The sequence below is a fragment of the Alosa alosa genome, chromosome 22 (genome assembly GCF_017589495.1).
Source record: "Alosa alosa isolate M-15738 ecotype Scorff River chromosome 22, AALO_Geno_1.1, whole genome shotgun sequence".
In the NCBI taxonomy this organism is placed as follows: domain Eukaryota; kingdom Metazoa; phylum Chordata; class Actinopteri; order Clupeiformes; family Clupeidae; genus Alosa; species Alosa alosa.
In genome coordinates, this window is record NC_063210.1 from 26295215 (window position 1) to 26321340 (window position 26126).

General features: G+C 47.8%; 1 protein-coding gene across 1 annotated transcript in view; it reads right to left on the reverse strand.

The window, feature by feature from the left end:
- The window catches only part of si:ch73-366l1.5 (FILIA-N KH-like domain-containing protein), a 32223-nt gene extending 6764 nt beyond the window's left edge, over nucleotides 1-25459 (reverse strand). Inside the window, exons 1-3 of the mRNA XM_048232768.1 lie at nucleotides 24899-25459; nucleotides 10429-10897; nucleotides 8726-8837 (exon numbers count right to left, since the gene is read on the reverse strand). Coding sequence (XP_048088725.1) covers nucleotides 8726-8837; nucleotides 10429-10897; nucleotides 24899-25252 — 935 coding nt within the window. The 5' untranslated portion in view covers nucleotides 25253-25459. The remainder of the gene's footprint in view (nucleotides 1-8725; nucleotides 8838-10428; nucleotides 10898-24898) is intronic.
- Nucleotides 25460-26126: the final 667 nt, after the last annotated feature.

The following is a 26126-nucleotide window of genomic DNA, read 5'->3' on the forward strand; positions in this document are numbered from 1 at the left end:
AATCAGTGACCAATCACCAATCAGTAATCAATCACCAATCAGTAATCAATCACCAATCAGTAACCAATCACAACATGACCATCAGTCATCAATACCAATCAGTAATCAATCACAACATGACCATCAGTCATCAAATCACCAATACCAATCAGTCACCAATACCAATCAGTAATCAATAATAAATACCAAGCATCAATTATCAATACTGTAAGAAATAGCCTAATCTATAAACTCAATCAATAACTAGCTATAATAATAACAATAATAATAATATACAGACTTAGTAAGTTATTGGTTCATTGTAGGTGTTACAGTTTAGTTTTAGAGAGAGAGAGAGAGAGAGAGAGAGAGAGAGAGAGAGAGAGAGAGAGCTCACCCTTGCCCATGTGGTTAGTGGTCGGCGGCGGAGATGGTGGCTGGGGCATCAGGAGTAAGACATCATGCAGACGACACACAGTAAGCAGGTAAGCTCACGCCATGCCAACAGCCATGGGCATCTCCCATACAACTAGACTGCCAAACACATACACACCATCTCCCACAAATTACACACACACACACACACACACCACTCGCACCCCTCACGGGCATCAGTGCCCATGTCCCAGGGTTAGTGCCCGCCACCCTCACACACGGTAGAGGTTCTACACAGAAGATGGAAGCATGTACACAGGGATCTAGAGGTTAAAGGTTCTACTGACTCCATTTAGATCCGGATTGTGATAAATAACACACACACACTGGAGTTGTCCCCTGAGGGTTACTGTGACGTAGAGCTATCAGGTAATCCTGTAATGGCTTCAGCCGATATGTAAATAGCCCAGTGGTCCTGCTCCACGCTCCACTCAAGGGACCGGACGAGGGCAGCTAGTAACACCACGCCATCCCATAATGACCACTTCTCATCACCGTGATCATTTTCCCATAGGAGTTCATCTTCGTGTTTTTCCTTGAGGGCAGGGGACAGGACGAGCTCACAGGGCAGAAATCTGACCACAGTGATACTGAGATGGAGCTCTATGACTGCAGTCCCCAGCGCGTCCAGCAGAGGGTGCTATTGAGCCGTGATGCTGGAGCCTTGCACTCACAGAGGCTGCAAATAGCAACTCTTAGGCCCAACCTCTTAAGGCATGGCTCTCCTGAGCTTTCTCTAACTGTGTGTGTGTGTGTGTGTGTGTGTGTGTGTGTGTGTGTGCACGTGTGTGTGTGTGTGTGTGTGTGTGTGTGTGTGCACATGTGTGTGTGTGTGTGTGTGTGTGTGTGCACATGTGTGTGTGTGTGTGTGTGTGTGTGTTTTCTGCATGTCTGTGTTCATGGGCTGAAATTTCACCTCTGCCACTAAGAACATGCAGTATGTCACCAGAGTACACAGCCTACAGTGTCACCACATAAGAACCAAAAACAGCTGACAGATCAATATGTCCCCGCGGGCCAAAGGTAAACATCTCTCCACAACCTAAAGAACAGTCTCTCTCACACACACACACACACACACACACACACACACACACACACAAACATCCCTGCTCCTAAAAAAAACCTACAACACACTCCCACACACACACACACACAAAAGGGCTCCTAAAGAAAACCTACAAAAGACCCTGAAACACACACCTGTGCATTAAATATCAGCCAGTTTCACGAGGACACATAATCACATGTACTGCGCTTCTACTGACCGCTTTTCATTCTAAAATGACTATTTTACGCGAGATACGATAAAACTTGAATTTCCCCTGGGGATCAATAAAGTATCTATCTATCTATCTATCTATCTATCTATCTATCAATCAAAACACACATGAACACCGCTAAGCCTGGCTAAGCCTCGTTCACTCGTACGGTGACTAGCGACAAGACACAGCGGAATGTTTAAGTCATTCAGAGATTAACCTGACGACCCAAATAACCCCACGACAGAGCAAAATGTTGCGCAATGTTGGGGTGCCAAGTGACTCTTGGTGTGTGAACAGGGTTTTAGGCGAAGACTAAACCTACATGATCATCAGCTGATCAGTTATAAACCTCTCAGGTCAGACATGTTACCATGGTGATCAGCTGTTATAACCCTCTGAGGTCAGACGTGTTACCATGGTGATCAGCTGTTATAACCCTCTGAGGTCAGACATGGTACCATGGTGATCAGCTGATCAGATCTAAACCTCTCAGGTCAGATGTTACCATGGTGAGCAGCTGTTTTAAACCACTCAGGTCAGACATGTTACCATGGTGATCAGCTGTTCTAAACCCCTCAGGTCAGACATGTTACATGATGATCTAAATGTCAGCTGGCTGTAATGGGAGCTATATGTTACCATGGTGATCTAAATGTCAGCTGGCTGTCTTGGGCGCTATATGTTACCATGGTGATCTAAATGTCAGCTGCCTGTCATGGGCGCTATATGTTACCATGGTGATCTAAATGTCAGCTGCCTGTCATGGGAGCTATATGCGGCCCAACATAACGGTCTGAGACTAGGAAGTACTTCAACCTGGGGGTCACGTGGGCATCACATCCTGTCTTGGGATATATACTGTATGCTCCTGTCCATGCAAATGGTGATCGTCCCTATAAAGCTCAAAGATAGTTCCTGTTCTCACACACACACAACGCTCTCTCTCACACACAAATACACACACACACACCATTCAAAGGCTCAGCTCCCATTACTACTAAAACCCTGGGGACTAGAGACAATGAGAGACAGTAGGCAGATAGGCTTATATTTTCTTCCTTTGCATACAGCACACACACACACACACACCGTACACACTACACACACACACCACACACACACCTCTTGCCCGGTCTCTCTTTCTCTCACACATATATCACGCTCTCCCTCCCACACAAACGTATACACACACACAGATTTCATACATCTTCGTATTACAGGCTGCTGCTGGCGATAAATCTTTGATCGCATACACATACACACACTACACACACACACCTCGAATGGGAGGTGTTCACAGCTATTATTCTCATTTTGCTCTGTCCTGTTTTAGTGCCCATCATATCTCACACACACACACACACACACACACAGCTGCACACATGAGTGCAAAGTGCACATCATATAACACACCCCAAACAGGGAAGTAACAGCCCACAAGAATAACACCTACAGGAAAGCGTGTGTGTGTATCTGAGTCAGGGGAGGTTATGAGACCCCCAGGTTCCCACACACCAGGAGTGGTTAGATGAGGATCACTTACCCAGATGGGCCCCATATTCACCCCATGGAGGATCACCCACCCAGATGGGCCCCATATTCACCCCATGGGGGGGTCACCCACCCAGATGGGCCCCATGGGGTCACCCACCCAGGGGGGGGGGGTACAGAGGGCTTAATATGGGGGGGCTGATTGGGTTGAGTTAAGGGGGCAGCGCTTTGTTGACTGATGCCCCAGGTCACAGTGGAGGGTTAAAGGTGCAGTGGAGGGTTAAAATTCATGATGGAGGGGTTAAGGTGGGGGGGATTGATTAGGGGTGCACACATTGGTGAACTAGGGGGTCGTGTAAGGGGTGGGGTCAAGGATGATAAAGGTGGAGAATATAGGTATACCATGTCAGCCCCGTCTAAGCTGGCTTCTACAAGGCAGTGCTGTTTAAGCTGTGTGGTGAGGGCTAGAGGATAAAATGGTTAGTCAACTCTATCCTTATACTGTGACAAAACGGGCCACACATGTCATCCACATGTCTGTAAAAGGACGGGAGAGGTCTACACACACACACACACACACACACACACACACACACACACAAACATCCCTGCTCCTAAAAAAAAAAACCTACAACACACTCCCACACACACACACACACAAAAGGGCTCCTAAAGAAAACCTACAAAAGACCCTGAAACACACACCTGTGCATTAAATATCAGCCAGTTTCATAATTTTAGGACACATAATCACATGTACTGGCGCTACTGACCGGTTTTCATTCTAAATGACTATTTTTCGATTATAATGATAAAACTTGAATTTCCCCTGGGGATCAATAAAGCATCTATCTATCTATCTATCTATCTATCTATCTATCTATCAAAACACACATGAACACCGCTAAGCCTGGCTAAGCCTCGCTCACTGCATCGACTAGCTTACAAGACACAGCGGAATGTTTAGAAATCATTCAGAGATTAACCCGGCGACCCAAATAACCCCACGACAGAGCAAAATGTTGCGCCAAATGTTGGGGTGCCAAGTGACTCTTGGTGTGTGAACAGGGTTTTAGGCGAAGACTAAACCTACATGATGATCAATGATCAGTTATAAAACCTCTCAGGTCAGACATGTTACCATGGTGATCAGCTGTTATAAACCCCTGAGGTCAGACGGTTACCATGGTGATCAGCTGTTATAACTCCTCTGAGGTCAGACATGGTACCATGGTGATCAGCTGATCAGATCTAAAACCCCTCAGGTCAGATGTTACCATGGTGAGCAGCTGCTTTAAACCATCAGGTCAGACATGTTACCATGGTGATCAGCTGTTCTAAAACCCTCAGGTCAGACATGTTACATGATGATTTAAATGTCAGCTGGCTGTAATGGAGCTATATGTTACCATGGTGATCTAAATGTCAGCTGGCTGTCTTGGCGCCATATAGGTTACCATGGTGATCTAAATGTCAGCTGCCCGTCATGGGCTTATATACCATGGCGGATCTAAATGTCAGCTGCCTGTCATGGGAGCTATATGCCGTCCCAACATAACGGTCTGAGACTAGGAAGTACTTCAACAGGGGTCACGTGACATCACATCCTGTGCGGATATACTGTATGCTCCTGTCCATGCTAATGGTGATCGTCCCTATAAAGCTCAAAGATAGTTCCTGTTCTCACACACACACAGCGCTCTCTCTCACACACAAATACACACACACACCATTCAGAGCTCTGAAAGCTCCCATTTACTACTAAAGCCCTGGGGACTAAAGACAGCCAGAGCAGTAGGCAGATAGGCACATAGACACACACGCGCACACGCACCACACACACACACACACACGCCCCACACACACACACTACACACACACACCTCTTGCCCGGTCTCTCTTTCTCTCACACATATATCTCGCTCTCCCTCCCACACAAACGTATACACACACACACAGATTTCATACATCTTCATGTGCAAGCTGCTGCTGGCCGATAAATGCGTGCGCATACACACGCACACACACACACACACACACACACACACACACCTCCGAGATGGGAGGTGTTCACCTTTGGCCTTATTCTCACATTTTGCTCTGTCCCTGTTTAGTGCCCATCATATCTCACACACACACACACACACACACACACACACACACACACAGCTGCACACATGAGAGTGTGCAAAGTGCACATCATATAACACACCCCAAACAGGGAAGTAACAGCCCACAAGAATAACACCTACAGGAAAGCGTGTGTGTGTATCTGAGTCAGGGAGGTTATGAGACCCCCAGGTTCCACACCAGGAGTGGTTAGATGAAGGATCACCCACCCAGATGGGCCCCATATTCACCCCATGGAGGATCACCCACCCAGATGGGCCCCATATTCACCCCATGGAGGATCACCCACCCAGATGGGCCCATATATTCACACCCATGGGGGTCCCCCCCCAGATGGGCCCCATGGGGGGGGGGTACAGAGGGCTTAATATGGGGGGGCTGATTGGGTTGAGTTAAGGGGGCAGCGCTGCGGACTGATGCCCCAGGTCACAGTGGAGGGGTTAAAGGTCGCAGTGGAGGGGTTAAAGGTCGCAGTGGAGGGGTTAAAGGTGGGGGATTGATTGGGGTGCACACCGTGAGGTGAGAGACTAGGGGGTGGTCGTGGGGGTGGGGGTGGGGTGATAAAGGTGGAGAATATAGGCCTTACCATCGCCCCGTCTAAGCGAGCGTTCTACAGGCAGTGCTGTTGCGCTGTGTGGGCGGGGCTAGAGGGAGGTAAAATCGTTGGTCAACTCTATCCTGCAATGACAAGAGCGGAGGGGCGCCGGCCACACATGTCATGTCCACATGTCTGTGTAAGGCAGGGGGGGTCTACACACACACACACACACACACACACACACACACACACACACACACACACACACACACACACATATATATAGATAAACTACACGCGCACGCACACACATATATAAAGTACACACACACACACACACACACACACATACATATAAGTACACACACACACACACACACATATACATACTTCACACCCACACATATATACAGTACACACACATATATACAGTACACACACACATACACATTTACATTTAATGCAGCCGAGGGAAAAATAAAATCAGTTCTAAACAACATGAGTGAATTAAACATCCAGGGCTGTGCACTCACGAACATTCTCACTGGTCAGAGAGAGAGAGAGAGAGGGAGGAGAGGGAGGGAGAGGGAGAGGGAGAGAGAGACAGTTTCCCAGAGGAGGGGAATGCAGGGGGGCACCAGTTTCCTGAAGCCCCCCATGGAAACAGACACACACACACACACACACACACACACACACACACCTACCAACACACACACACACACATACATTCCCACACACACACACTTCCAAAAACACACACACATCAATATCAAACATGGCGCTCATTTGCTTTTTTGCCTCCTGATCTTTTTCTCTTTACCTTCTCTTTTTTTTTTTTTTTCTCTCTCCCTCCCTCTCTCCCATCCCCTCTATCCATCTTTTCTCCCCTATCCCTCTCTCCCCTCTCTCATCCTCCCTCCTCCCCCTCTCCCCTCCCCCCTCCCTCACAACACACACACACAAACAACACACAGTCCCAGCTGTGCCAGACAGGCTCTGATGTCCCAGCATGCATCTGTGCTAAGGTTTGAGGTTGGCACTGGGTCTGGAGTCTTACGCAACTCTTCAACTCTTCCTCCTCCTCAAGCCCTACACCTCCTCCCTCCTCCTCCTACATAAGCCCTACACCTCCTCCTCCTCCTACATAAGCCCTACACCTACACCTCCTCCTCCTACATAAGCCCTACACCTCCTCCTCCTCCATGCCCTACATAAGCCCTACACCTCCTCCTCCTCCATAAGCCCTACACCACCTACACCTCCTCCCTCCATAAGCCCTACACCTCCCTCCTCCTCCCTCCTAAAGCCCCACACCTCCCTCTCCTACAAAGCCCTACACCTCCTCCCCTCCCTCCTCCAGCCCCAAGCACCTCCTCCTCCTCCTCCTCCTACATAAGCCCTACACCTCCTCCTCCTCCATAAGCCCTACACCTCCTCCATAAGCCCAACACCTCCTCCATAAGCCCTACACCTCCTCCTCCTCCTACACAAGCCCTACACCTCCTCCTCCTCCCTCCTCCTCCATAAGCCCTACACCTACACCTCCACCTCCTACATAAGCCCTACACCACCTCCTCCTACATAAGCCCTACACCTCCACCTCCCTATAAGCCCTACACCTCCACCTCCTACATAAGCCCTACACCACCTCCACCTCCTCCTACATAAGCCCCACCCTCCACACCTCCTCCCACACCTCCCACAAGCCCTCCACCACCTCCTCCTACATAAGCCCTGCACCACCTCCCCTGTGACCCTGCCCTCCATAAGCCCCCTGACACCAAGCCCTCCACCCCTGCTACACCTCCTGCACACCTCCCTCCTCCTCCATAACCCTACACCTCTCTCAGTCTCCTTATTGCTCCCCTCTTCCTCCTCCCCTGCTCCTTCTTTCTCTCACTTCTCCCTCCTGAGCGACAGAGAGAGAGGGAGGGAGGGAGAGAGAGAGAGAGAGAGAGACAGAGCTTGATATGCCATTTTCTATTCATCCATCACATCTTCCACTCTTTCTCTTCCACTCCTTTCTCTTTATTCTACCTCTCCTCCTCCTCCTCCTCTCTCTATTAGTCCTCTCCTCCTCCTCCTCCTCCTCTCTCTATTCTACCTCCTCCTCCTCCTCCTCTCTCTATTAGTCCTCTCCTCCTCCTCCTCCTCCTCCTCCTCTCTCTATTCTACCTCCTCCTCCTCTCTCTATTGGTCCGCTCCTCCTCTGATCAAAGAGTAGGTCAGAGACTGGGGCTCTCCACACACACACACACACAAGCAAGCGCACACACACACACATACACACGAACAAGCACACACACACACACGCACACACACACAAAAACAAACATAGTCACACACACACAAAAACAAACACAGACACACACAGAAACACACACACAGGTCTACTGAGGAGATGACAGAGTCTACAGAGTAAGCAGGGGGTCTGGAGATGGGATGGGGGATGGGGAGGAAGAGGAGGAGAGATGTGTGTGTGTGTGTATGTGTATGTGTGTGTGTGTGTGTGAGTGTGTGTGTGAGTGTGTGAGTGTGTGTGTGAGTGTGTGAGTGTGTGAGTGTGTGTGTGAGTGTGTGAGTGTGTGTGTGTGTGAGTGTGTGTGCATGGATTAGTTGTTTTGGTTAAGACATGCCAGAGCACAAGGCAGAGATTACCAACACACGGGTAGCAAAGGATTAGAGGAGAGCAGTGTGTGTGTGTGTGAAGATGTATATGTGTGTGTGTGTGAGGATGTATATGTGTGTGAAGATGTATATATGTGTGTGTGAAGATGTATATGTGTGTGTGTGTGTGAGAAGATGTATATATGTGTGTGTGTGAGAAGATATATATGTGTGTGTGAAGATGTATATATGTGTGTGTGTGTGGTGTTCTTCTGACCTTTGTTCCTCCTCCATCTCCTCCTTGGACAACCGCTTCTCAAACTTGCTCCTTTTCTTACCGGGAACAATCTTAGGAACCTCATCGTCCTCAACTGGCCCAGCGGCTTCATCTGAACCGTTAAAGGTGTTTGGGGGAGAGAGAGAGAGAGAGAGAGATGAGAAAGAAAGAAAGAAAGAAAGAAAGAGAGAAAGAAAGAGAAAGAAAGAAAGAAAGAAAAGAAAGAAAGAAAAAGAAAGAGAGAGAGGGGAAAGAAAGAAAGAAAGAAAGGGAGGAAAGAGAGAGGAGATAGACAGAGAGAGAGAGAGAGAGGGAGGAACAGTGGGAGAGAGAGAGAGGGAGGAACAGTGGGAGATAGACAGAGAGAGAGAAAGAGAGGGAGGAACAGTGGGAGATAGACAGAGAGAGAGAGAGAGGGAGGAACAGTGGGAGATAGACAGAGAGAGAGAGGGAGGGAGGAACAGTGGGAGATAGACAGAGAGAGAGAGAGAGGGAACAGTGGGAGGGAGAGAGAGAGAGAGAGAGAGAGGGAGGAACAGTGGGAGATAGACAGAGAGAGAGAGGGAGGAACAGTGGGAGATGGACAGAGAGAGAGAGAGAGAGAGAGAGTGAGGAAGTGTGGGAGAGAGGGAGAGAGAGAGGGAGGAACAGTGGGAGAGAGGGAGAGAGAGAGGGAGGAACAGTGGGAGATGGACAGAGAGATAAACAGACAGACTCGTGTTAAAGTGGACATAGAGCACAATGACACATTTCCTCTCCTGACAAACTGGTGACAGTGAAACAGCTGACACACACACACACACACAGATTAAGACTATGGATAGAGGTCGACGCACACACACACACACACACACACACGTTAGTCATATTGATATTGGGCAGTCTGGGCCATATTCACAAACTAATGGAGAATGTCCAATCTGCTGGCAAACGCCTGCTCCAGATCATCTACTATTATTAGGCTTGCTGTGTGTGTGTGTGTGTGTGTGTGTGTGTGTGTGTGTGTGTGTGTTTGCTGATGAGTGAGTTTGTGTGTGTTGACAAACTTTCTTAATGTGGGGCTTGTGACCTGGGCCCGCTCCAGTGAGCCACACACACACACACACTGCTGTCCTCCCCACAAAAGCAGCCATTCCAGCACATGCATGTGAGAAAGCATCTCATACTGCAGCACCCTGAGGGACAAAGCCCTTCTGTGTGTGTGTGTGTGTGTGTGTGTGTGTGTGTGTGTGTGTGTGTGTGTGTGTGTGTGTGTGGCCCTGTTAGATGGCTTTGTGTCCTAAGACAAGCCTGCTCCCTCCTCTGGGCACATGGGGCCCACCACAAAGAGCTTGTGTCAAAGTGTGTGGGTGGGTGAAAGAGAGAGCGCGTGTGTGTATATGGGAGTGTGTGTGTGTGTGTGTGTGTGTGTGAGACAGAAAGAGAGAGAGAGTGAGGGACAGATTGTGTGTGTGTGTTTGTGTGTGTGTGTGTGTGGTTAGAGGCAAAAACCAGCATTGAATAGATGCCAGGGTGAGCTGACGTCATGCTCGATCTAAATGTGTGTGTGTGTGTGTGTGTGTAGAAGGGACACTCCAGAGGAAGAAACCACCATCCTTAGAACCCTGTAGAACCCTCTCAGCAACATGTCCAAGAGGGCAGGAATCAACATCCAGTTCCCCTAGTGATGCTTCTCTGCAAGAACGTTCTGCAGAGAACCTTACCGTTGTGTTCTGGCTCGGGAATGGGTTCTGCGACGGGCTCAGGGGCCGGTTCTGATGGTGCGGCCTCTTCGACTGGGGCTGCCTCTACAATAGGTTCTGGCTCTGGTGTGGGTTCTGCGGGCAGAGGTTCCTCCACAGGCTCTGCCACTGGTTCTGGTGCAACCTCTTCAACGGCTTCTGGCACAGCCTCTACAACAGGTTCTGGTGTGGGTTCCACCACTGGTTCTAGTTCCACCACTGGTTCTGGTGTGGGTTCCACCACTGGTTCTGGTTCCACCACTGGTTCTGGTGCGGGTTCCACGACGGGTTCTGGGACAGCCTCTACCACTGGGGCTGGCTCGGGCTCTGGAATCACAGGCTCAGGGACGGGTTCCACCACGGGTTCTGGTGCGGGTTCCACCACAGGTTCTGGTGCGGGTTCCACCACAGGGCTCTGGTGCGGGTTCCACCACGGGCTCTGGGGTTGCCTCTACAACAGGTACTGGTTCTGGGGCAGCCTGAGAAAGACAGGAAATGAGGTCATAAATAACAGAGACAGAGCCCACTCACAGAGGTGTAGTCTTATTGTTCCACAGCACACGTTCAGATCCCAAATAGGAATGTTAAGGTGGAATGTTCTGTGAGAACACAATGGAGAGTGAGAAGACAGTTCCAGGCTGTGCCAGGCTGCTCCAAATGCAGGTTGAACAGGACCTCAGCTAAAAAATAGACACAGTTTGACAAAGGCGAGTGTGTCCTAACCCTTTTACTATCTTATCAACCACAAAGGAAACTTAGATCATCCAATTCTAATCTTTTAATCGTACCCAAAGTGTTCCACAAACAAAGTGGAGAAGCTGCTTTTATCCATTATGCCCCAAACTATGGAACACCCTGCCTCTGTACATCAAGCAGGCGGTAGTTCAGTAAATATTTTTAAAAAAGATCTGAAAACATACCTGTATAGGAAAGCTTTTAGTTAACTCGTCTTATCCTGTAGACTACTTTTTCAGATTATTCTACATCTGCTGCTATTGGAGGGCGCAGCCAGCCAGAAGCAGATGGGCTCCTCCTATTAAGTCAGTTTCTGCTCAAGGTTTCTTCCTGGAATATGGGAGTTTTTCCATATTTTTTTTTTTGCCACAGTTGCCATATGGCGTGCTTGTGGGGGGTAAAGGGTTAAGGCTGCCAGTGTTAAACGTCTGTGTATAAAGTCAAATAATTACGACATATGCTAAGAACATTCTAAAGCTGGCTGCTTAGAGTCCACATCAACGGGGCCTAAGCATTTGTTAGCCTAAGCAGTTGTTAACAAAGCCTATATTTATAGTAGTATAATAGTATTTCTGATATGTTGCTGATTGGATCATAAACGGCCACAGCAACGAAGAGGAATGACTGACTCTTCTCTAATAACTGTTACATGTTATTTTCTCTATTTCTGATATGTTGCTGATTGGATCATAAACGGCCACAGCAATGAAGAAAAGTGAAAGTGATTGATAATGACTGACTGACTATTATTGTGTTACATGCCCCAAAAGTAAAGCACTTTGAGCTGCATTCTGTGTATGAATTTATTATTATTATTATTATTATTATTATTACATTAACACACAGGATTAAATGTTAAAATCCCTTGTGCCAAAATCCAAGGTAAAAACACAGAAGCCCTTGCTCAAGTTTAACTTTAAAAAGCACACTACCCCCAAATCCACCAACAAATGGTCACAAACACAATACAAATGGCCCATCCAACAGCAGTATATAGTATGCGGCATGTCATTGGGGTTATCAAGTGGGCACCCTCATTCACAGATGTTTCGTTAAGTTAGGCCCACGACACCTCATGAAGGCTTAACAGTGAAACCAGCGTCCTGGAGACACTCCCCTCCATGCTGCCACCATATTACCACATTGAAATATCTAATACCCAAAATAGTCTTAACCAGCCCAGGCATGGTCAAGGTTGGCTAGGTTGGTCCGTCCCGTTGATGTGGACTGAACCATAGCCATAAAAACCCTGGCCAACCAACCATCAAACTAGGCACAGCCCATCACAAACACAAAACAAATTAGCCAGTTAGCTTACGCCCCATGCTGCCACCATATTACCACAACAAACATCCAAATACCCTTAACCAACCTAGGCATGGTCTAAGTTGGCTAGGTTGGTCCGTCCCGTTGATGCGGACTGAACCATAAACCATAAAAAACCTTAGCCAAGTACCATCAACCTAGGCACAGTCCATCACAAACACAAAACAAATGAGCCAGTTAGCTTACCTTAGCTTGCGCCCCAGGAAGGGTAACTTCTCCTTACCCACAACCATTAAAACGCCGTTCTGCTGCTAAAGACATGTTACTAACCACCTGCCTTAGACTTGACCACAAATGCCCAATTCAGACAGCAAGCCAATAGCAGATCTGGCCACAAACCCATCGTGCACCCGATTTCAATGGGCCTTAATCGTGCACTCAATACCTGGTTATGGCCTTCCGTATACGCCCCTGGGTGAGACTTACCTTGCACCCTGATAGGATATGGTGGAGACTGCCCACCACACGAGCAAAGTATGCATTTATCATCCTCACCAAACCATTGACTTAAATTCTTGGGAGATGGGGAGCACATCATATGTAGCACCTAACATAAATCTGATCTTACCAGCTTCCATGCCCCATAGATCTTTCCATTTAATCCGTCTTTTTTCCACCCTTCCCAGTTCACCCACTGCCCTTGTTTTGCCTCGCGACACTGCCTTAGTACATCTTACAGCCTCCCTCCTGTCTATGCATTTCCTCCACTACCATTTTCCTCTTTTCTCCTGCAGAAGCCTTACTCCACACGGGTTTACTTACATTTTTTCCAACCTACCTTGCTCTACCTTTGACAGAGGAACTTCGTAAACTGTCAATGGCCACATTAGCCGAGGCAATAAACCAAACTGCAAACACCACAGCTTGAGCTTACCTGGTAGCCCAATTTTTGCAATACCTTGCCTAGTGACCTGTCTCAAGTCTTCAACCTGCGATTTATCACTAAGGCTTGCATCATACCACATTCACAGACTCTTCACTGGTTTCTCCAGAACTGTGGGAATCACCTCCTTATTTATAGCAAACTTCTTATCTATTACCTTCCCTTTAACAGTTGAGAGACTCCTAGACTTACTTGGCTTCACCTTCATTCTGGCCCATTGCAGATTACTATTGAACTTATCCAGCAACCTGTTGGTGCATGGAGCAGTTGGCGTCAAGGTTGTCATGTAGTCCATGAAAGCCCTAATCGGAGGGGCGTGGCCCTCCTGCAACTTCTCCCCCACCCACTACTCATTTTGAGGCCCTAATGATGACCTCCATTGCCATTGTAAAAGCAAGTGGGGAGATGATACAACCGGCCATGATTCCCATCTCGAGTTGTTGCCACCCTGTGGTGTAATCAGCTGTAGTAAAACATTGAATATCAGAAAGCTTTTACTAGGCTTTTAATGCTACCTGGGATTCTGGAAATAATCAAAGGCCTCCCACAACAGACTATGCGGCACAGACCAAAGCATTAGCCAAATTCAAGAACACAGCGTGCAGGTCTCTCTTCTCACGCTTTGCTAATTGAATTTGGTGCCAAATCATGCTGGTATGCTCTAAGCACCGGAGAAGCCAGGAATTCCAGCTTTTTGCACGTGGTATCAATTAGTTTATTCCTTTCAAGGTAACTTGTCAGTCTCCGTGCCACCGAAGAAAACCTTGGTGCACTCTTATTATTATTATCTACTACTACTACTACTGCTGCTACTGCTACTGCTGCTGCTACTGCTGCTGCTGCTGCTGCTGCTGCTACTACTGCTGCTGCTGCTGCTGCTACTGCTGCTGCTACTGCTGCTGCTACTGCTGCTACTGCTGCTGCTACTGCTGCTGCTACTGCTGCTGCTGCTGCTACTGCTGCTGCTGCTGCTGCTGCTGCTGCTGCTGCTACTGCTACTGCTGCTGCTGCTGCTGCTGCTGCTGCTGCTGCTGCTGCTGCTGCTACTGCTACTGCTGCTGCTGCTACTACTGCTGCTGCTGCTGCTACTGCTGCTGCTACTGCTGCTGCTACTACTACTGCTGCTGCTGCTACTGCTACTGCTGCTGCTGCTGCTACTGCTACTAAACCTTCACACTTGTTAGTGTGCCGTGTATTGGGGCATTTCCACCAACTGCACGGCACGCATTTTCCGAACCGTGCCAAATAAACTGAGCCGTGCCAAATAAACTGAACCGTGCCAAATAAACTGAGCCGTGCCAAGCTCATTTTGGGTACCCCAAATATCCATTGGGTATGCAGATTGGATGACAGGGGGGTCCCTGGGGTTCATAGGGGGTCCCTGGGGTTCTCGGTCCAGACCAGAAGTGTGTGTTCTCTGGTGGCATGCATACTGTTGTTTTGTCATACACACACTGACCTGTGGTGCGTCAGCCAGAGACCACGTTTTGTGAAGTTGTGAAGTTCGGTGTCAACAGACGCAACAATTCTAGAATGGAACAGTTCATAGTGTTCCTAGACGGAACACTGTTCCAGAACACTCACAGTTCCATCAAAGATCAGGCCAAAGCAGGACAAGACGGGGCTAAGTGATTGGCACCCGTCACCTGCAGACTGCTCTTTGATTTGATGGAAGTGACCACTTAACCCGCCATCTGTCTGAGACACAAAGACAAAGCAAGAGCAATGCAAATGCACACACACACACACACACACACACACACACACACACAAACAAAGGAACTCTTCAGCGACAGCGATAATCCTCCCAGCACCACCCAACACCAGTCGAGACCGCCTGTCTTTCTGGCTGGTGCACAGTGTGTGTGTGTGTGTGTGTGTGTTGCCTAGTTGGACACACTCATGAAAGTACCACGCTTACTCTTCAAACCTTCATCATGTGTATCACAGCTCAGATGCTCATAGAAATCTCAGTGTCTAATTCCACTTCAAGCCAACACACACACACACACACACACACACACCAGGTGATGGGTAGGTCAGTTTATGATAGATGAACACAATGGGCTTTAGGTCTTTAATCCATTGTAACTCTGGGATAAAGCGGAGAGAGGGGATGAGAGAGAGAGAGAGAGAGAGAGAGAGAGAGAGAGAGAGAGAGAGAGAGAGAGAGAGAGAGAGAGGGAGAGAGAGAGAGAGAGGGAGAGGGAGAGAGAGAGGGAGCAGAGAGGAGAGAGAGAGAAAAGAGAATGAGAGAGAGAGAATGAGAGAGGGAGCAGAGAGAGAGAATGAGAGAGGGAGCAGAGATAAACAGGAGGTGGAGGGAGAGAGAGAAGCCTCTGCTTTGGCAACTGCACACTGGTTATCCTGTCGAGTGTCGATTACACCACTCTAACTGTAAACCCCTACACACACACACACACACACACACACACACACACACACACACACAGCAACTGCAGCATTCATTCCGACACAGTGTGTGTGTGTGTGAGAGAAGGGGGGGTGGGGTAGTCTCTAATTCACTAATCCCTGGCCCCGCCCCCTTGTAGAATGGCATCTATTTAGCAAGATGACTCTTATCCAGTTTGGCCTACAAATCACAACACACTTACATTACACTACACTACATTACACTTACATTACATTACACTATACATGTATTCATTGAGCAAGCAGACTGTTGTCCAAAGTGACTTCCATATGCCAACTGTATCATAAGGGATCACAGTGTTCCCGGAGCAACCCGGGGTTAAGTGCCTTGCTCAAGACCACAACGGTGGAAGCCAGGGAACAGGAACTCACTCACACAAATAAACATGAGGTCAAATTAAAAGCCCTACACGCAACCTTCACACACACACACACACACACAGCTGTACTAATCAAATGAACATTTACACTGCTGTAATGTTTAACTCTGCTAGGATGAGCCTGGGGGAGAAACTACAGCTACACAACTTCATCAGCATATCCCTTAGACCAGCCTGGCTATACCCCATACCCACCTCCTTCCAAATGGGCCCACTACCATTCACACACACACACACACACACACACACACGGTCTATCATGATATAGTCTCACAATAATATGCCAGATAAAGTAGTTTAAAACAAATATACAAATCTTATTAGAATAGAAGAATTATTTTAATCTTATTCTATTACCCTTCTTGCCTCAAGGTGCACATAGCACTGCAATGAAAGGGTTTCATCACATTTACACAGTACAACATAGAAAACCATTGTGTGGCGGCCAATGTTGATATGTGGTGGTCAGTGTTGTTGATGTGGTGGTCAGTGTTGATATTGTGGTGTTGATATTGTGGTGTTCAGTGTTGATATTGTGGTGGTCAGTGTTGATATTGTGGTGGTCAGTGTTGATATTGACCATTGTGGAGGCCAATGTTGATATTGTGGTGGCCAATGTTGATATTGTGGTGTTGATATTGTGGTGGTCAGTGTTGATATTGTAGTGTTGATATTGTGGTGGTCAGTGTTAATATTGTGGTGGTCAGTGTTGATATTGTAGTGTTGATATTGGGGCACACTGAACAACATTTCACTGCTTGACTAAATGAAAACATATAGGCCGTCATGTTGACAATGGAGAAAACATTTAGCATAAGTGGACAGAAATGAGGTTTTGGTGAACGGAGGTGCATATAGCCCGTGTTCCACATGAGCACGGACATTTAGAAGGTGTTTTTTTTAACTGTATGCCATCACACACAGACAGCAGACACTGATGTTGGGCTGGCATTCCTCGCCACCTCAGGTTGTATTCCTAGCCGTCCTAACTGAGGTTGGCATGGCCTTGGCACGGGCACGGCATACCAGTCTGGGCACAGTTGGCATGGCGTACTGGCCGGCGTGTTAATGCCCGCGCCCTGAGCCTAAAGGATTTAGGCCAGAACACAATGAGTCCCCATCTGCCAAGGCAAACCACAACTGACCTGCCAATTACCTCACCGGGATTGTCTCCCGGGACAACGGTTACCCTGCAGATGCTGTTGCTAGGCGTTATGATGAACGAGACCCCCAAACCCAATCAGAGAGATTAGGAATTGATTTCAAAGGTGGGGGTTCTACTAAGTTCTGCTGACGCTTGCATTCTTCGCTGAGGGTGCTGGGTGTTCTGCGGGTCGACAGAGGGTTTTGTGAAAGAATGTTCCATCATGGAGGTTCTAGAACTGGATTAATCAGTGGGAGGTTCTGAGAGAGCTGAGGGTTCCTTAATGAGCTAAGAGAGTTTTCTTTTTGCAGGGTTGTGGTTCTCACCCCATGTTTGTTGCTTGGTGAACTAGTTCATACTGGCTCACTTCCACCATCCGTTGGTCTCCCCACAGCTAAAATTCACCAGCTAAAATATTTCCTCACCGACACACACACACACACACACACAAGCTTAAAGTAACCATTAACTAGCATGCAAACAACAAATGCAACTCCTACAAGCAATTAAAGTCTTCATTATAAACAACAACAATGTTTATTACATTTAAGTAGGGAATGTGTCAGCCATTATTATTAGAAGGACCCAACCACCCAAACACACACACACACACACACACACACACATCCTTCCACCAGGGAGTTGGCCATTCCTCTGTGGTGACTCATCTGGAGAGTTCAAACTGCGCACACACACACACACACACACAAATGCATGAGTCATTTGGGAAGCCTTAAAATGGTCTCTGCGGGTAAGATCCCCCCGTACCCCATCACAGGGGTGCGTTTCCCAAAACAATAGTTGCTAACCGGTTAGTTGCTAACCTGTTAGTTGCTAACCTGTAGCAACTTCGTTGGTTGGCAATGGGAAATCAGCTATGGTTTTGGGAAACGAGCCCCAGGTCATTAGTTTGCAGACCAGAGGAATGGACAGAGGGAGAACCGAGAGGAACTCGCAAAGAGGCCCAGAGGAACCTGCAGGAACTAAGAGGAACCCGCAAAGAGGCCCAGAGGAACCTGCAGAACCGAGAAGAGAAAGATGGTCTTTTTCCACCGACAGAGAAACGGTTCCGTTTCCAAACCAACATTTTAACCGGTTTTGAAAAACGGTTTTGGAATGTGACATTTTGATTCGGAGCTTGAACAAGAAAATAATCGTTTTTTCCTGTGGGCGTGTTATTCTACCGCTCAGAGGGGAGAAGACTAAAGTATAAGCATGAGTTTTCTGTCCATTATCAACTGTTGCCATGAGTAAACAAAACTAGTCAACTAGCATTACACTGCAGACATTAATCAACATTTTACACAGCTAATTTCTGCCATTTTAAAGGGCTAATGGTCATATCATCCTCCCATTTATGCACATCATATGCATGCAACACCCTCTGTTGATGATACATCCTTGGTTCCGTGTAATGTTAATGACACATCCTTGGTTCCGTGTAAAACTGGTGGAAATGTGGCAGATAGCACCAAAGTTCAAACAATTCTGAACCGAACCAATTCAAGAACGCGTTCTCTGCTGTTTGAAAATCGCCCTGAGAGTACATATAGGAAGTACAGAACTCTTAGGAACCTAGATAGCCAAAATAACTAACATGGAAGAGGCAGAGGGGCCTGAAGAACATACTAGAGGAACAAGAACCTAAAGAGCATTAAAGATTAGGAGAGACATTATCCTGAGGAACCCTAAAGGGCCCAAAAAAGCATTTAGAGTAAGAGGTACAAGAACCTAAAGTACTTTACATGTAAGAGACTTGTGAAACTAAAGAACCTTAAAGAGGAAATGGGAGAGGGCAATAGATAGGAACCTAAAGGAACTTTCAGGAGGAGTGTTTGGAACTGTGGAACTCAAGAGTTCAGGTTGAACATTCCAATCCAGCCATGTCAGCATCTGCCATCTGCCTCAAGCACCAATCAGGAAGCAGCTCAATCAGCCAATCAGGAAGCTGCCTCCCACATTCCATCACAAGCTGCTGTGAGATCAGCAAACACAAGAGAGACCCGTGTCCAAGAATGAGCTCAGTCCAGCCAGACCCCCACACACACACACCTCCCTCTCTCTCTCCCCTGCCCTCTCTCTCCATCTCCCTCTCCATCTTCCTTGTCTGACCATTTCTCTCTCTCCTTTCTACTTCCTCTTCTCTTTCTTTTCCTCACGGTCATCCTGGGTTCCTTTCTTCTCTCCTTCTCCTCTCTTTCTCCTCTCTTTCTTCTCTCCTCTCTTTCTTCTCTCCTCTCTTTTTTATCTCTCCTCTCCTTCTCCTCTTTCTCTCTCTCTCTTTCTCTCTTTCTCCTCTTTCTTTTTTCTTACTTCTCTCTTTCCCACTCTACAGTAGATTTTCCTCCATCCATCTTACACCTTTTACCTCAAAACACAGCCAGTCTGGTGGACCGACCGACCAACCACACACACACACACACACTTTACGTGTCGAGTGTACAGGCAGATGACAGCACCCAAAATACACACTCAGGGAGGCTCACACACACCGACAAAACTTCCTAAGTTTCCTCTCCAAACAGCACAGAAGAAAATAGCAGCAGTGTGTGTGTGTGTGTGTGTGTGTGTGTGTGTGTGTGTGCGCGTGTTTCTCGCCTCTCACCCAACACCAACACACAGCTCCTGTGTGTGAGTGAGAGAGAGAGAGAGAGAGAGAGAGAGAGAGAGAGAGAGAGAGAGAGAGAGAGAGAGAGAGAGAGAGAGAGAGAGAGAGAGAGAGAGAGCAGAGGTGTTCTAAGCCCTACCCTCCTGACAGAACCTCCAAATGGAACACTGTGTTCTTTACGCTCTTGGTGCTGTTCTGAGACACAACACACACACACACACACACAGTCTGCCCACAGGAAGAGTGAGAACAATAAACTCTTACAGAAACATCAGCCGGTATCTATTACCAACATACAAATACAACACACACACACACACACACACACACTCACACACAAGAGAGGGGGGAATGGCAGCACTCGGTCCACGTCTGATACACACACACACACACCAGAGAGGGGGGAATGGCAGCACTCGGTCCACGTCTGCGTCCAGATTAGGGAATGCTCAGCTCCCACAGGGTCTATCTGAGCTGGAGCAGGAATAACCCAACTCCACTGAAACATGATCCTCTCAGTAACACACACACGATGATGACCACTTAGTAACACACACACACACACACACACACAGTTATGCATTCACACTCACACACAAACACACTTACACTTTCTGAGAGTTCACAATGTGTGTGTGTGTGTATCTGCAGGCAATGAGTAGCATGAGTGTGTGTGTATCTGCAGGCAATGAGTAGCATGAGTGTGTGTGTGTGTGTGTATCTGCAGGCAATGAGTAGCATGAGTGTGTGTGTGTGTGTGTATCTGCAGGCAATAAGTAGCATGAGTGTGTGTGTGTGTGTATCTGCAGGCAATGAGTAGCATGAGTGTGTGTGTGTGTGTATCTGCAGGCAATGAGTAGCATGAGTGTGTGTGTATCTGCAGGCAATGAGTAGCATGAGTGTGTGTGTGGTGTGTGTATCTGCAGGCAATGAGTAGCATGAGTGTGTGTGTGTGTATCTTCTGCAGGCAATAAGTAGCATGAGTGTGTGTGTGTGTGTGTGTGTGTGTGTATCTGCAGGCAATGAGTAGCATGAGTGTGTGTTTGTGTGTGTGTGTATCTGCAGGCAATGAGTAGCATGAGTGTGTGTGTGTACCTGCAAGCAATGAGTAGCATGAGTGTGTGTGTGTGTGTGTGTGTGTGTGTTTGTTTGTTTTAGTTGTCTGTATGTGTATGCAGGGGAGAGACAGTTGTAAATCTAATGGCTGACAGGAGAGTATGAGAATGCAGTCTCTTAAACACCATTCATCTTGTTACACACACACACACACACACACACACAGGCTTGGCCGTACAGCAGGAAGTACTCGAGTGAGAGTGTGTGTGATGGTGGGTATGAGACCAGTCAGAGGCATGGAGGCTCTGAGAAAGTGATCAGGCCGGAAAACAATTGACAAAGACAGACACGTGTGTGTGTGTGTGTGTGTGTGTACTTCTTAGCATCTGGTTTTAAGGGGTGAGTGAGGCCCCCACTATCCGACTAGAAGTGTCGTCTATTGAAAGTGTGGAGAGCGCGCGCACACGCACACACACACAACAGTGAGTTTACAGCTACCATTTGCTGACCTTGAAGCTGAGCCAGCTGGACTATGGGTGAGGACATTCTCATTCTATACTCCGACCAGAGCTAGTGAGCGGAGCTGAGAGGTGCGAATATATCCCGCTCCTCGCTCAGGTGGCTGTCCACTCGGCCGCTCCTCGCTCAGGTGGCTGTTCACTCGGCCGCTCCTCCGCTCAGGTGGCTGTTCACTCGGCCGTTCCTCCGCTCAAATTCACGTCAGACCGCCCCGCTCAATTACGCTCCCCGCTCCACTTAAAAATCCTCCCGCTCCAGTGAAATTGCTCCACGCTCGCTCCAATTTCAAAGAGGGAGAAATAATCTACAAGCCGAATTGTCACCTTAGAAAACTTAAATCCCAAAGAACTAAGAGCAACGACAATGTCACTCATAGAACATGTATTGTAAAAGATAGCCTAATGCAACACCGACAGTGCAACAACGAACAAGCTTGCCAACGTCAATACACATTAGCCTAAAACTAAAGGGATACGTGGGATTAATTGCCTACATAATACAGATTTAGCATCTGAGTTTTACTTCAGCCTTACTTAAAGCATAGGCTATTCAAATTGCTCACGTTTTTCTTTGCTCTCCGTAGCACACTCATGTTTCCGCGAAATGTGTCTTCTTAATTTCCAAAATAAATCTCACTGGAACATTGCACTCACCACATAGCTGTTCTTGCTCTACATTGTTAGTATCTAGTTGTTTTGTAGGAATGGTAGCCTACGCTTGTAAGCCCAATGACTTTTCAGTTTCCTTTCTAAAATATTAGCGACTTCATCCCCAACGAACTTACTGTAACGTCTGCATGCTGGACTAGTCCTATGTGCTACGGACTCTGGGACAATGCATGTTTGTGTGTGTTAATGCCTTTATTTACTGTTTTAATGTCCGTGTTTTAGTGTAGCGTGTTACCCTTTTAGGTCTTCCTCGTGTGTGATCCTTTTTGTGTGGGGGGGCTGCGTCCACCCCTGTATGTAGAGTGTGTGTGTGTGTTTGACATGCCTAGTGTGCGCTGTTCTCGTCATCTTCTCCTGATTCTGAATGCTAGCCTATAAAAGCTTCTCTTGAACAAAGCTCTGGCTATGCTTAATACGTTACAGTTCTGGTCAATATGTTTGTATTGAAATGCAGCGGTCTTGGTTACATTATGCAGACGTGAGGTCAAGATGGATTTGGGCATGCCTCACTCTCGTGGCGTGAGCGGTATCGGAGCGAAAATGGAGCGGGACAGAGCGGCCGCTCCGGCCTCTGAATAAAAAAGCTCCGCGCTCCAATAAAATTCCGTCCGCTCCGCTCCTCGCTCGTTCGCGCTCCGCTCACTAGCTCTGACTCCGACACATATGCAGTCCTATAGGACACACATACACACACACGGGACTGTACTCTTGCATAAAATCACACAGCAGTGTGTGTGGACACGTATGCAATCTGGTGTGTATGTGTCTGGAGCCTGGTGTGTGTGCGTGTGTGTGTGTGTGTGTGTGAGTGCACAAGGGAAGGGGGCGTGGCAGCAAGCACACACATTCCCAAGACCCAGAGAGCGAGAGGGAGAGAGAGAAAGAGAGAGGGAGAAAGAGAGAGAACGAGGGAGAAAGAAAGAAAGAAAGAAAGAAAGAAATGTGTACTTAAACACATACAGGAAAGCAGGAACCAGCCATCACTCACACACACACAGACACACACACACGGAGCTTAGAGACACATGCTTGTGTCAGTGCAGGTCTCATGTATATGCACATGTGAGTATATTGTGTGTGTGTGTGTGTGTGTGTGTGTCGCGTGCGTGCGATGCGTGTGTGTTTTCTTTCTCCATAATAACACAGAAGAACAACAGGCACTCTGTGAGCCAGACCGAGAGAAAGAGTGATGAAGGAAGAGTAGGGCGAAAGAAAAGAGGAATGGCAGAGAGAGACTGAGAGAAAGAGAGAGGGATAGAGAGAGAGGCAGAGAGAGAGAGAGAGAGAGACAGAGAAAGAAAGAAAGAAAGAAAGAAAGAAAGAAAGAGAGAGAGACAAAGAGAGGGGGGGCAGTGCTGTTTATTCTGCAGGTTACAGTACAGTCTGCTCACCACCTCATTGCCTGGGCTAAGTGATCCGTTAGGCACGCACACACGCACACACACTTGCCACAATAGAGCCGATTTGTCTGGGAAACAGAACACTTCTGGCTCTAACCACAGTACCAAACAAACACACACACACCCCAAACGGCTCAGCCAACTGGCATGTCCATGTGTCGGGAGAAGAATAAGCTAGTGTGCGTATCCACATAGCTGCCCACAGGCCTGCACCCTTGAGTGCTGAGGCCAAACGCTTCTCATGAGCCTGCGTGCAGTTGGCCAAGACATCACACACACCTGTCCTCCCCACCCCCCCCTCTCTTCCATATTTCTGTTCTTCTGTCTCCTTGTTCCCTTTCTCCCGCTCTCTCCCTAGCTCTATGGCACTGGCCCGCACGCGCGCACACACACACACACACGATCCGAATGCTCTGGCACCACTTGAGCCTCGTCACACGGTGTAGGCTACATGTTCTGCACATGCAAATATAGCGCGTGTAAGCACGGGCCCAAATATAGACGGTCTCTCTCCAATGTATTGACCGCTGGTATGGCGCGGCTCCGGTTACCGCCCCCGTGGGCATATTCTAACTTGGACATCCCACTATTTTGGAGGCCCCGTATTAAATGCGCAAAAAGTAAAGGTCAAAAACGCCGAACCGCGCGCTCCGCTTTGACAGAGTCGCGGCGGTAAGTCATGTATCGCTCACAGCTGGGTATCGGTGGCCAGCTTGGTTTAGCCTACTTGCTTAGTGCACACATTTGCCCACGAGCGGCCCTCGAGTCGCTCAACATCATGCGGGGCGATGACCTGTGAACTGGCTTTAGTATTTAAGCCACTAGACTTCCTCAAAGCCGACGGCGCAATAATATAGGCTAACTGCCAACCAGCAGAGAGTGCCATCTTAATGGAGGGGGTATAAACTGGATGATGCATTCTAGGGAACATGATCCACAATACTTTGAAATGACTGTGGGTTGTTCACGGTCAATCACGATGAATGCATCATGATTAAAAATGTCCAAAGACGACTTGAGGAGAACACCTTAAACTTCCAAAAGCAAGGGCAACGGTGAGATCGTCACTCGGATGCATGCGTTAAACGCGGAGTTGTGCGGCAACAACAATGTATCGAGAGCGTGCAGGTTTAAACCCCCGCCGTCGTTAAACCACTTATCTACGGTTTACCAAACATGTGTGCTTCCGTGAACTGGTTAACCACACAGGCTAGTTCGCGTGACAGCCTTGATAATTAAAAGTTCACCGTTATTAGAATGTAAACTTCGACATCCAGGGCGTGTGGCGTGGCGCACTCACCTGTACGGCTTCGACTACAGCCTCGACAACAGCAGGCTGCTCGACCACTCCAACGTCCTCCACTACGGGGGGAGCGGCCACGGGCTCCTCAACCTTCTTCACGGCTTTTTTTTCGGCTTCTGCGGATACCGTGGTCCCAAAAATCGGGTGGTTCACCAAAACAGGAATCTCCAGTGGTTCAGATGGAGTCGCGTGGTGGACTTCAACGGAGCGAGCGGGAGCCTCCTCATGCTCATGGTGCTTATTCTTCGGTGCCTCTTTTACGGGTTTCTTCTTGAACAAAATTGATCCGATGATAACGGCGACAACTGTGAAAAAGATAGCCGGCAGAATCATCGTCGCGTCTAAAGCCATGGTTGCGATGCGAGTGCGTTCTGACCAAATACACGAATGCTACTTAAGTGGTGTGTGATTGTTGGTTGTGCTCTCAGGACATGTAAAGCGCCCCGTGCGTTTCGCAGCTCCCGTCTGTGCCGTGTAGATTAGAGTCGCACTCAGTTCACCGCGAGAGGAGCATCCCGTCCGTGTGCCTCAGCCCAATCTGATCAAGCTGCGCGTGTAGGCTCCGTATCATGCTTCAGCGGGGCGCGTCATTTCCTCTACGCGGCCAAACAGAGCAAGCGCTGCTAGCATCTGCGCCAGCCTGGCTTGCATAATCACATCTAACTTTTAGGTAATAAACAAATTTGAACTATTGCCCCGTTCCCTGATTTAATAAATCGTCTTCATTATGTAAATTTCCCTCATTTAATAAATCGTTTTTCCCCTCATTCAATAAATGAGACAACAAAACAGATAATAATTCTGAACACTAAAACTGACATGTAAAGAATTTAAAGTAGATTAAAGCAGTGATTCTTAACTGGTTTTGCTTTGGGACCCACAGTTTCCCATGTTCATTAAGTCGCGACCCATATATTTTTTTACTGATCAAGCCAACAGATACGGTGAGCTCCATGAGACACGTGAAGTGCCTGTAGGTTTACTTGTTTGGAACATGCTGGTGTTTGGCATTACATTTGTGAAGTCTTCAACTCCTGAGGTCCCCCTTCAAAGTACTCAATAGGTTTGTCTTTGACAGGGGTGCTTTGTTTCCATGTTGCATTTTCTCCAGGCAGCAATTCAGTGAACACCGCACACTGGGGTTTCGGTTTTGTCTCAATTTAATTGAAACCATATCCTACTTCAAATATTATAAGGGTCATAACCTACTTGTCACCACTAAAAT